The sequence below is a fragment of the Oreochromis aureus genome, linkage group 5 (genome assembly GCF_013358895.1).
Source record: "Oreochromis aureus strain Israel breed Guangdong linkage group 5, ZZ_aureus, whole genome shotgun sequence".
Taxonomy (NCBI): domain Eukaryota; kingdom Metazoa; phylum Chordata; class Actinopteri; order Cichliformes; family Cichlidae; genus Oreochromis; species Oreochromis aureus.
Window position 1 is genome coordinate 14,504,542 of NC_052946.1, and position 12,984 is coordinate 14,517,525.

Below are 12,984 nucleotides of genomic sequence, written 5' to 3' on the forward strand. Positions count from 1 at the left end.
AACAAAAGGGTCATGTGTTCACCATAATCTGCTCCTTATCTTTACCTCCAAACACACACATACACACACTCACAGCTCATCTGACCTCGTACATATTATCGGGTCAGTTTAATCTGATAAAGTGCGAGTCAATTTTGTCAATTTGCTGTCAGTTACCAGCCTGAAGTACTGGACCGTCACTAGATCTAAGGTCCTTCTGGCAGTCCAAGATGTATGAATACAGGGAATTCTTTTTCCAGTCTGAAAAAAAAATGCTGTTACTTTATTTACTAGCACAAAAAAAGTCTGAATGGAATAATTCAGGACTTTGAAGATAAACGTCTGGAAAAAACAAAAATACAATACTTCCTACTGAGAGACTAATACCTGTCAACAGCCAAGAAGTCTCACTTGTGACTGCTGCCCTTTGTCCCCCCTGTGACACTAAACAGCGATGCACTCACATTCCAGAGAAGCCTGAACAATGACAGAGTTAATAAACAGTGGAGATGATACCCAGTCCACACCTAAACTGGCCCTGCTCCAGTCATAGAGCGTGTCTTCTTCCTTTCACAGAGAGGAGAGCGAACACGCACACCCTTTTACACACCCTTTCCTAATAGGAAACATAAACTGACAATAAAGGATCCACTGGTGTTGCCAATATGGTGAAAGCCTGAATAGTCATAACGGTCAATATCGAGAACACGATTATTCAGCACAATTATTCGCTGACTTTTGCATAATCAGGCATTTGTAGAGGTTAACAAATATCAGATTTGAGTTTCCTCATCAGCCTTAAAAACTTGTAACAGTTCTTCTTGTTGACCTGATGCATCGATAGTTGATGCACTGAAACACACATTTCAAAGATGGAAGGCACCAACTCTGAGCTAGCCTAAAAGCTGACAAAACAAAAACTGTAAAGTGTCTGGGACTTGCCATTATTTCAGTCCCGCTCCTATCCACTCTCGACATCTTTCCACACAAACACTGTCAAACAAATGTCATTCAAGAAAGTTTCACTTTAACACTCATCATAGCCATACACGTCACTATCCACCAAGAATGACCAACATCCTCGCTGATACAGCTGAAAAGTCCACGTTTCCTCTCCTTTTTCTAACGAGAGTTAGACATTAGGCAGAGCACAGCGTGTGATGTGGTGCGCTGGCACTACTAATGCATCCCAGCGTGCGGGGTAACTGTCACCGTGACGAGGTGTTAGAGGGCATAGATAATGTGCATGTCTGTGTTTGGACACCTGCCCCGCAGATCTCCAAGTGTCACATCACGCTTTCGTCATCTGACCAGAATTCACCCTCTTAACTCTTAATGCCGCCGAATCTGCTTTACTCACATAACTGTCATAACTGACATCTGCCTCTGAGATTAGTCAGGAGATAAATCAGCAGAGCTGGACACAACAAACGGGACACTCAAATACAATCAGTATGTTGTCAAATAAACAACATTAATTCCAAAGAGGGTATATTTTAGATGGACAGCGGTAGGAAAACCTTGTGTCTACTTGACAAACTGTCAAACATTTTCTCCCGTGTCTTTTTGAGCACCGCGACTGTGTTCCCACGAGACTATGCAGATTCCTCCAGACACAGATTAGCAATGGCATCCATAACCACACGAGTGACCCAACTGGTTTTTAACAAGTCTGGAGTTTACCCACACAATCCACTGTTGTTCATACAGATTAATGAGCAAAGTGTAAAAAGTCAACTGTATGATAGCATAGAAAACAGGTGTAGAAAGCCTGTTGCGATCAGAAAGAGAACCCAGTGCAGAAACGCATTAACAACAGAGGAACAGCAAGTAGCACACTCTCTCATCAGACTGTTTCCTGTACTTGCTTAGGTTAAAGATTTCAGTTTTGATATCTAGATTTTTTAGATAATTTCAGCATTATGGTTGAAAGCAACATGTTGCATCAATTGTTGTTGTTTTTAAAAAAAAAAAAAAAATTAGATTTATCTTCTATTGAGACACAATAGCAGAGTGGGAAATAATTATTTCATCTGCTGCTCAATTTGTAGGTTTGCTCACTTACAATGAGGTTAACCGTCTCTATTAGTTATGGTAGTTTTCTCAACCAACAGTGCGGTGAAGTTATCCTGTACCCTTAAGAGAAAAACAGCTCTAAACGATACTGTCTCCATCTCCCTGCTTGACTGTGGGGATGGTGTTCGTTGGATTATACTCAGCATTTCTTTTCCTTCAAACACGACGGGTCAGGTTGGTGCCAAAGAGCTTGATTTTAGTTTCATCTGACCACAGCACTTTCTGCCAAATTTTCACTGAATTATTTAGATGTTCACTGTCAAACGTCTTGAGCAGGAGAAATGTATAGTACTACATTGCTATGTAGTACAGTGCGTTAGCAATGGTGTTCTTGGTGACTGAGGTCCTAACTATCTTCAGATCACTAACAAGCTCCTCCCATGTGTTTTTTGGCTGATCCACCATCGTTCTCATAATCATCTTCACCCTACAAGGAAAAATCTTGCATGGAGCTCCTGATTGTGACCGATTTTATATTTCTTCCAGTTCTGAATAATCGCACGAGCAGTTGCCACGTTCTCGTCAAGATTCTTGTTGATGGCCTTGCAGCTCATTCCAGCTTTTTGCAGGTCTACAAGCGTTCCCGTGACATACTCTGACACCTCTTTGGTCTTGCCCACTTTCGCGGAAAGGTTTGAATGGAAGAAATTGATTCTGTTGACAGAAGTGCTTTGTACACATAACAAGTTGAGATTAGTAGTATCTGTAATATACTGTAATTTGTGTGTCACATGAGCACATAGACAAATTTTGGGAGCCAGAATTGTGGCTGTGTGAACAAAGTTTGTAACTTTTATTTGATGTGTTTTTTTCTGGATTTTTGGTTGATATTCTGTCTCTCTCCTTTACAAATAAAACTACCATAAAAATTAGAGACTGTTCATTTCTTTGGAAGCGAGCTAACTTACAAATTCAGTACTGGATCAAATAATTATTTCCCCCACTGTATTGATAAGAATTTCTGTAAAAAGTAGGGCTCTGCCGCACAAGACACTGGCCTGTGAAGGAAATCGTCTTTCCATTGCCTCAGCAGAATGAGGCAGCCTTGTTACATTACCTTTCAGAAGGCTTTATTCTTTTCGTCCTTATCTGAGGCATGAAGATCAAGTATTACTCTGGAGTGCGTAAGCTTGAAGGATCTGTCTCGATCTATAACTAGGAGCCAGTAAATTTAGAGCAGAGGTTATTTGAGTCATGCTGTGAACACAGATATGCTGAAGAATGAATTAAGCTGGTGTTTTTAATGTTTGGTTTTAATGCTACCTTCAGAGATAAACCTTTGCAGGTGGTTTATGTGCTTTGACATTTATTTATTTAAAAAAACCTGGGTGCCCATTTTCAGCTTGATGTAACCAGAGGACCACCTCTTTGGTGGTCTCAGTCAGTATTGTCCTGTTTTCATGTTTCATCCCAAAAAATTATTTCAACCGATTTTCAGTATGATTGAAATTTAATTGACAGCGAACATTTTGGCATAAATAGAAAGACCAGGATGTCATCTTGACAGTAAAGTAGGACTCGTATAGATCGCATTCATGATGCTTGATGTAGAGGTCTTAGACTCATGTCCCTAACAGAGGACAAAAAAGAACTGCTGAGGTTTTAGGAGGATATAAATCAATTTTTAAAAACCATCCCAATTAATTAAACCTTAACTAAAGAATAAAGAATAAATCCCAAACTGAAAGAAAAAATAGGACATGTGCTACAGGACAAACAGTAGTCTCCTTTCTCTTAACAGCTTTTTACTATTTGGTATGGGAATACTGAGTAGATGATAACCACTTGTAGTTCCTACAATGCCACCACTGCTTGAAGGGCAGTTCCCACCATCGGGTTTGGAACATTTGATCAATTCGTTTTAGGAGCTTGAGTGAGTTAAAGTTCCCCCTCAAGCAGAATATTGCAATAGTAATTAAATAATTAAGGACACAACAAGGTAAAAACCAAACCCTTAAGATACCAGCACACCAGCTATAATCCAGCATATAATCCATCTTGTTATAGGGTACACAACTTTACTAAAGAACACACCAGGATGGAAAAAAGCTGAGGGCAAGAAGGTTGGATCCAAACATAACCACGTTCTCAATAAAGACTGGAAAGACTGAACATGGTGGATGACAGGTCCAGCTCAGCGTAAGCCAATATAAACACCGGATCAGTAACAACAACTGGTTCAAGTGACACTGATGGTTCAGAAACAGCACATCACAAGAAACACACAACACTGCCTGTAACCATCACCACCACTCCCTTGTCATGGAAACCATCATCAGGACACAGGCAGATTTTTCACAGTTACAAAACTGCAGAGCCTTAAATGTAACCTGAAAAGGGCTCTAAACCAACATTTGGGCGAATATTGGGGCAGCCCATAAATAATCCCCCTGTGCAGACCAATTTTTTTTTTTTTTTTTTTTGCCTGTCCCATTTGGTTCTTAAGCCGTCAGAATTGTTGTCTGAAGACCAACAAGGATACCAAATGGATTTATTTTGCCAAATGGATCATCATGGCATTGCCGTATTGGTCCATTTGATCAAACTTTGTTATTATTATTTATTTTATTTTCAGTTGTTACAGATGGGACAGACATGACTGGGGGATAGGAAAGGGAGAAAGAAAGAGAGGAAGGAAAAGAAAAACAGAAGGGAAAAGGGACAGTGAGAAAGGGCAGCCTGTCTGGAGCCTGGATCTCCTCCATGCCTGCTTCATGCCCTGGGGGGACGGGGCTATGGGCCTCCACACCCTCTAGCAGACCGTTACATGGGGAAACCTTTTGTATACAAGCGCGTTGATCCACACAGGTGTGCACACGGGTGTTCACTGTTCGTAGACAAACTACACCTTTCTTAGCTGCTACTTCAAAGCACATTGTGCGCTGTCTGTCCTGCGTGCTGCACAACAACATTCAATATTTAGTATTTACTGCTGTTCACACTTAGCTAGATTAACGTGATGATGTTGTGTTTAGTATGTTGGTTTTTTTTTTTTTTTTTTGCTTGTCCTCTCCTTTTTCTCTCAACAGGTGATCCAGGAGATTTTTTTTTCTTTCCCTTTGTCTTTGTAAGTGCCCTTTCTCACTGTGCAGACCAATTTTAATGAAGACAAGTGAATACATTTAGCCGTCCACTTAGACTTGTGTTCAGAAACACCGCCCTTATCCAGCAGAAACTATCAACGGGAATGCTCAATTATCGTCCTAACGCCACAAAGCATACGTCCGTGGGCAACAGCTAAACGTCATCCTGTCACCGAACAAGCCGGGACACCAAACTTGAGCGTAATTGATGACAAAGTGTAAACAGTAAGCTGAGAACGGTTAGTTTACTTACCCTGTTCTCAGAGCGCAGTCAAAAAATACGAAGAGTCTTGAGTAAAGACTGTTTCAATGACAGCTGTCGACACGCACTACCTGTCAAGCCTGTGGAGACGAAAAGCCGGGTTTTGTTGCCTTTTGTTTGGAGCGTCTCTCTGAGCTCCAGGGAGGCGTGGTGGCAGCTCTACTTGATGCCTTCAGGAGCACCTCGGACATTCTATCACCACCGTCAGAAGACCAAAAGCTTTTTTCTTTTCTTTCTTTTTTCCATTAAAAAAAAAAATGCTAATAATAGCACCGGCAAGGTCCTACAACTTTTCTTTTCTTTTTTTTTTTTTTTTTAAATTCAGACATAAAAAATAGGGTAAGGATAACAACAACTGAAATAAAATTAGATCTAAAATGAAAATTTCTTTCTCTAACTGTAAAGTTTTGCAGGATCCCAGGCTTGCTGCCAATGAAAGTGTTAGTTTTAATTCTGTTCCACTGCTGTAAAATGCAATTCTAGACACAACCATATTCATAATGCCTTAAATTTTGCACAAGCAAATTAAGTATTCGTATAACTGCAACAAAGACCCTTTCTAAGTAAAATATGATTGTTTCTTATACAACAAAAAAGCAACTCTATCTGATGTATTTAAGTCTAAACTCTAAACTCTGATAATCAGAAATTAAATTGGATTTAATTTCTCAAATGTAATTTGTAATTTTTGTAATTGTTTATGCAATTCTTTTTGAAAAACAAAACAACAAACAAGCTAATTTTTCCTATTGTGTTTATGCGCAAGTAAACACATTTAATAAAAAAACAAAAAACAAATCCTTGGTGAAAATATGTAGACTGAAGCTACAGAATAATCCCCAAGTAGCACTGAAAAGTTTCATTACCATGAAGGCAGCATGTGGTCTGTGATTTACAGACTGTGTGAAGAGCGCCACAAAGTGGATGTTTTTTTTGTTTGTTTTTTAATAGTAACCCATAGCCTAGGCATATAAACCCATATTCCAGTTCTGCGTCAGGAGATGTCAACAACCAGTAAAACATTCCTGTGAAATTAAAAGTTAGGTTAGCAAACAAACTGCCCACTGTCTTCTTGTGCTACCATGTCCTGTAATCACAAGTTACACAGTAATGTATACTTAGAGTATGATTTTAATCTAGTCTCTGTCCAGCAGTTTGACAACTTTATATTTGTACTGATATTTTTTCTTTGTAGTTCATGAAGTGGTAAATGGATAGAATGATTTTAGGGGGAAAGGGGGCTGGTTTCACATTGTTACCTGTGCGTGGGGGTAGGATGCGTGGTCTGTCTGCCCCAAAACGCTGAAGAAAAATTGCAAGTTGTTTCTCCTTTGGTTCTTTGTCCAAGCCTGTGGCTCTCAGGTAAGAGCCAAACTGTTCTTTCCATGTCTTCCATTGTGCAGAAAGGTCGTCTAGCATGGGCAAAAAAGGCTGCATTTGAGCTAAATGTAATGCTGTGTGCATGCTGGAGGATCAGTTGCCCGCCAAAGACCAAGGTTATAATGAACATTCAAACTACTACCATGGAAAACACAAAGCAAAGCAAAGAATTTGGGCTCATGTGATTGTGTCACACTTGAAAAGGAGTGAAAGAAAATGGTTTTATCAGTTGGGAACACATTACTGTGATTTGTGGCAATGACTCTTCCTATATTGTTTTATAAAAATCTGCAATTTACCATCAGTTTTTCAGTCTGGGACTCACCAGTGCTGGTGCTGTAGGTGCGAACCGTGGTGTCAATGGGAGGCGGAGAGCAGCCCGAGTCGATGGATGCAACGTCGTCATCTTGGGAACAGCCAGCCTGGATGGCTCTCAGGTAGCTGTGGCTGCGGGATCGGAAGCACGTAGGCATGGGTAGGTCTGGAGGCTCTGAGTTGTCCTGAGAATGGGAACGGGAATCTCTAAATGTAGAATCTGAGCTGCGGTCTTCATAATGATGGCTCCTTTCTAGGTCTCGTAGCTAGAGTGAAGGAAAAAAAAAACAAGATTGGCACTGTTGTAGCAGTAGTTATTTTGTTCACTGCAGCTGCTCCTCGCACTCAAGGCGGCTGCCTTGAGAGTAGCTGCTAGGAGTAGCCTCTAGATGTGCAGTAAAACCACCAAATGTGTGCACTTGTGCAAATGTGTGTATGGTTAAGGGTATGTAGATTTTGTTATAAATGCATTTTTATGATGTCCAAATTACGATATATTAGACTGTGATTTATTTTATAGGCTATATTTGTATGCATTAAAGTAATTTTTTCTTCTAGTGATCTGCACCGTTATTTTCATTTTTTTCCTCACATAAAACTGTACAACAATAATGCTAAAAACAAAGAAACCAAAAAAAATAAGGCAACAGATGTGACTTTTTCATGTAGTGACTCAGTGCTCATATAAATTCAGCTTTTGCTCTGACTTTTCTAAAGGTGAGTGTAAGCACACATTGGCACAATCATGTAAATGTTTCAGGTAATTTGAATTTTTCTGCTCTGGAAAAAGTCCATCACTAAGTTAAAAATATAATGCATAATGAATTTGCATGGCTCGCTACTGTGCATGTAAGTTCAAACCCTAAATTGATATACTGGGCGAATGTGTTGTAATGCAGTGAGTGAGCTGTCAGAGATTGGCTGTAAATCCTGTACTAATAGCCTGCACTGCCTCATTTCACTGAGGAAGATCAGAGCCACGCTGCACAGTTGTTCATCATCTCACCGACCTTGACATTGGGAGGCTAATAGTTCCTATGTAAGTGGACGAACTGAAAATTTAAACTATCAGTGAGATGCAGTCAGAAAATAGGGAATCTTTGTTCGCTGGGAGCTCGTTTTATTATAGTCGTTCGGGCTGTATCTGTGAAAATGTAAATTATACTAAGGAAACGAGTGTAGCTCGAGGCAGACAAAAGGGTCTTTGACTGGTGATGTGAGAGTAGAAAGTTTGCCAGGAGCCAAATGATGTAAATTATGATCGAGAACAAATGCACTCGGAACTCATTAGGAAGATAATGGAAGCAAATGAGACACAGACAGAAATGGAAAACATTTTTTAACCTCTGAAAGATAAGAGATGCCACATTTGCCCTGTCAGTCTTCCAGGAAAACACTGACCTGTCCCATGCGTCTGCCCAAGGTACTGCAAGCCTGGCTGAAGTCATCGTCGTCCCATGGTGGCAAAGATGAGCCTATACTCCCGATGCAGTCTAGGTTGTCTAGGCTGCGATTATTGGAGAACTCTCTGAGAGATGGAAGACAGCTGGGAAGGGAAGTAACCAAAATATCATTTAGGAATATGAAGTCTAAGGAGAAAAACTGATGGAAAATGATTGTAAACAGGATATGCTGCTGCTAATGCACGATGACAGAGAGGCAGAAGGGAAAACGTTGATCAAGGGAGAAAATGAGTGACCAGCAAAACCAGAAATTGAAAGAGAGATAAAAGGAGGACAAGTTTATTATTGAAGTCATCCCTTTAATTTCCACTTTGATGCTCCAAATCTCATCTCTATTTCATCTAATTTTAGCATTAGTCATTTTAGCATCCCAGCATGCAAAGCCAATGATGTCAGGCGAGGCATGTACAGTGCACAGCGTTCTATGCCATCATGGTGCCAAAACAAAACATGTTTAGGTTTTTATTAAGCTAAAAATAGAATGTTTTACATGTTCTTTGTTGGCACACAGTGATAGTGACATGGCAGTAAAATGCCATGCCAAAGTGTATGGACACAGATGTCCCCCTCATTCCCTAATTTGAATAGTGTTGAAGCTACTTTCCACCCAAAAGCACTGGACAGATGGTATTTACAAGCTTACGGGAGGTTAGCAGTTGTTGGCAGCAGGACATGAATTTTTGCATTTGGAGTTTCCACTTTCAGACATCTGAGGGGGGCAGTGCAAAGTCACTGATCATAGACCAATCCGATCTGAAGTGTTCTGCACCGCGCCCCTGAGAAGTGGCTTGCAGACCTATCACTAACCTGCTCATTGACCTGCCCAGCTGGTGTAGAGAGGACATACTGTGGAGTGGAGACCACAGGGCATCTAGCTCCCCTTGCAACAAGGTGTATTCCAGGGTTCTGCTGCTCACGCCAATCAGGTAGGCGCAGAACGGAAGAAAGTAGGGTTGGACGATCAGGAATTAGCAGGGGGGTATTAGGGTAAGTCATTCAAGCGTAATTCTAGATTTTAAATTGCTTGGTGTGTTTGGTAGGTAAGCTGTGCCCATGATTATCAACCCCCCCAACCTCTTGCTTGTCTTCTTTACCCTCTGTCTCTGATCCAACCAGAATTATAAGATACATCAAAAGGAAATTATACAACACATTATTGCATCAAGGTTTTGTGTCATGTATGTATATGAATGTAATAGACACTGACAAAAAAAAGCCTAAAATACACTAAAGTTTGTCAAAGCATGATAATCTGGGGGAAAAGATGTTATCGCGGGGTATTAAAATTTCATACATTTCTCTAACAAGTCAATATTTGAAAAGTTGATTATACATTAGAAAGCGTGACAGCTGTGCCTTAAATTAGTGTAACATCGCTGTGGATAAAAATGAAACAATATGACTATATTTTCTTGCCTTGCATGAAAAAGCACAGTCAATTAGCAATGTCCCACCGTGCTTGCATCACTCACTGTGCAATGCTTTGCTCCAGAAAGCATGTCATTCAGAGGCAAGTGAGCCACAATCCCACTTAGTCAAACCGATCGGGCTGATTTGTGCTGATTTACTGGCTGAATGCAAACAAAAGTCAGTGTCGTATTGTGCAAACTGCACTATTGTATAGCGTATTATCTTAGTGACGCTTCCTAAGGCCAACAGTATGTAGGTAAATCACAGCTGAGGTATGATAGTAAGAGTGACATGTGGACAGCAGCAGGGAGTCTGACACCACTTCTATGCGTGAGTAAGCGCAGCGTGGACTGTGTGTACACGTGCGCACTTGTGTGTGTGTGTCTGTTCTGAGGCTGGGGCTTCAGTATGTATCCACAGAATTTTTTCCCTGTTGTTTGATTGTTAAGAGCTTTTGCCAATCAGTATTTATAACAGTGCGCGCTAATAAACGTTTTGGGCGTTCTCTGAAAATCAGCAGATTTTTTGGGGGGCTACATACATTTTAAAGGGCCAATCAGTAACTTTTCTTCTGACTATAGTCATGCATTAAAAACAACATGTTGTATTTTTCCCAGCTTATCATGACCGGAGAAACAGGCATGGTTTCTAGTTGTTCTCATGAACGGTAACCATACGCTTTCTTCTTCTTCTTCTTTGATCCTTGTTTGTATGTGAAGAGTTTCTCCCTTATTGTTTATGCTAATGTGTAATAAACCATAGTTCAGTTTGTGCCCTTACTTGCGTGGGGGAAACTGGTCACTCAGAGACTGCTGGGTAGCCCTGAGGTAGCTCTGACGCCGAGCAGCAGTTTTTGGTGAGGGTTTGGGACTTCCCTCAGAGTCATCGCTGTCTTCCATGTCTCCCATTGCCTTCACATAGCTACCACTCCGCATCCGCCGGCATGGGATTTCATTGGCACCCCCGCTGCGACCTAATGAGCTGCTCCAGTCACCCTATAGCCACCATTAAGTGAACAAAATGAGTCTTCAGTCAGTTTTTAACGATCTATGTTGTTACCTAACCACTGAAGTGTTTCCCTTAATGGTAATAGCTTAAATAAACATACAGTAAACACTCAACAAATAGATAGAATATAATTTTTTATCCACTCTACTTTGTGGGCTACTCACCCTTCTTCCAACCTGTAGGTAGTTGCAGGTTAGTTCTTGTTGGCAGGACTTGGACTTGAGCATGGACCTGTCCAGAGTAGCTGAGCCCTTCTGAATAATCTGTCTTGGTTGACCCATGGTTAATGTGGACCATGACCCTCCTTTCATATAGTCACTATCATTCATCATCAAACCTCCTGGTCCACTTAATCCACCTAGTCCACTTAATCCACCACCTCCTCCACCCCCTGGCCCAGGAAGTGCCTGATACTTTAAGTCACTGCTGCTTTTAGAGGAGCTGATAGTGTTGTAGCCACTGTGGATGTATCTGTTCTGCCCCCCGTGGCTGTCCGGGCCAGATGGACGCCCGAGAGTCATCATGGCCATGGTGTTGTGGTAGCTGCTCAAATCGCTGCTGTCCAGATCGTCCGAGCTCCAGTAGCCCGACATGTTGGAGCGTGGCCGTCGCTTGGCAGTTGCTTCTGATTTTGTACCCCGATCTTTACTTTTGGCTCTGCGATTGTGCTTCCCTCCATCCTCCGTACTAGACGAACCTCCACCACTGCCGGTCGACCGTCCATTAACATTTCCTTTCATGTTGTGGCTCTCCAGTGACTGCGACTTTGCAAAGAGCTTCTGCACTGAGTGCAGCATGTAACGAATACGACCAGGACTGTCCGTACGCTGCTTGGCAGCAGCAGCAGCAGATGTTCGGTGAAACTGCAATGTGCTGAATCCATCACGGCCACCAGGTAGCTGTTTATCAAACTCAAGCAGACTTGGTGGGGTCTGGTTCTTGGTCATATGATGTGATATTGTTGCCGAGCCACTTGTAATCATAGGTGTTCGTGCGCTCAGTCCTGCCATGCCCATGCCCATTCCCGTTCCCATGCCCATGGACATGGAGGTCCCCAAGGTCCCTGTGCTTATTCCTCCGATGCTGTCCCCAGGAGGAGAAAAATCAGACTGGTCGTAGGAGTTGTAGTGAATCCCAGGAAAGGTGCTGCTGTTGGACAGCTGGTTGTTGAGGGGCAGCATGCATTCTGGTGGAAGGGAGCTTGGATTAGCTGAAGAGTAAAGGTGGGGGTCCATGGTGCCATAGTGGTCCATTGTGGGACTCAGCAAGTAAGGGCTGCGAGGAAGTGTGGTGGTCTTCTGAGAGAAGAGGGCCTCTGAATGGTCTGCAGAAGGGTTGCAGGAATCAGACAGGTGTCTGCTGCGGTTGGTCCCTAAGCCTTTCATGATGGCGAGGAGGTCCAACCCTCTAGAAGACCTCCAGGCCAGAAGAGAGATTCCTTTGAAGATATTTCCTAGAAAAGAGAGACAAACAACCCAACACAAAGACAGAAGGAAAAAGGTTTAGAGCTGATTAATACAGCACTGTACCAAACACATAACACAAACACTCAAACTCAACCATCCACATCAGCTTGGCCACACAAATACGCCCACTTCTGTGCTAAACCAGACTAAAACAGACTAGCTGGAAGGCATTTTTTTTGTCTGTGCAGTGAATGAGCCAGCTTTCCACTGTCTCCCACAGTGAACATCTGTGTTAAAATGCTAGGAATGGATAGAAAAACAACATGTTAAACAAAGGCGCGCTGTAGCTTGTGGGTCAGGGCTTAGATTATCAGTAGGGGAAAAACTGCTGACAGTACTGAGTTACTCGAGACGCCTCTGCATTTATGTGGGTCTTTGCAGCTGCCAGCGAACAAATATCTCCTTTTTCTGTCTAATCACATTCAGAAAAAAAAGGTCAGGGGAATATTCATCATTGCACAAACATTTCCTTTCATGAGCACCCACAAACAAATGCAGACATGAGAAGATTTGATTTTGTGGCCTTTCCTTTAATAATAATT

At 41.8% G+C, this 12,984-nt stretch overlaps 1 protein-coding gene across 2 annotated transcripts in view; it reads right to left on the reverse strand.

Annotated features, from left to right (window-relative positions):
- dlgap4b (discs, large (Drosophila) homolog-associated protein 4b) overlaps positions 1-12,531 on the reverse strand; it is a 28,875-nt gene extending 16,344 nt beyond the window's left edge. The window contains exons 1-5 of one of the 2 annotated variants that reach the window (XM_031747886.2): positions 11,141-12,521; positions 10,749-10,963; positions 8,497-8,641; positions 7,106-7,361; positions 6,660-6,812 (exon numbers count right to left, since the gene is read on the reverse strand). In XM_031747886.2, coding sequence (XP_031603746.1) covers positions 6,660-6,812; positions 7,106-7,361; positions 8,497-8,641; positions 10,749-10,963; positions 11,141-12,361 — 1,990 coding nt within the window. In that variant the 5' untranslated portion in view covers positions 12,362-12,521. Of the gene's footprint in view, positions 1-6,659; positions 6,813-7,105; positions 7,362-8,496; positions 8,642-10,748; positions 10,964-11,140 lie in introns of both variants that reach the window. The other variant, XM_039612496.1, reaches the window with a different exon arrangement.
- Positions 12,532-12,984: the final 453 nt, after the last annotated feature.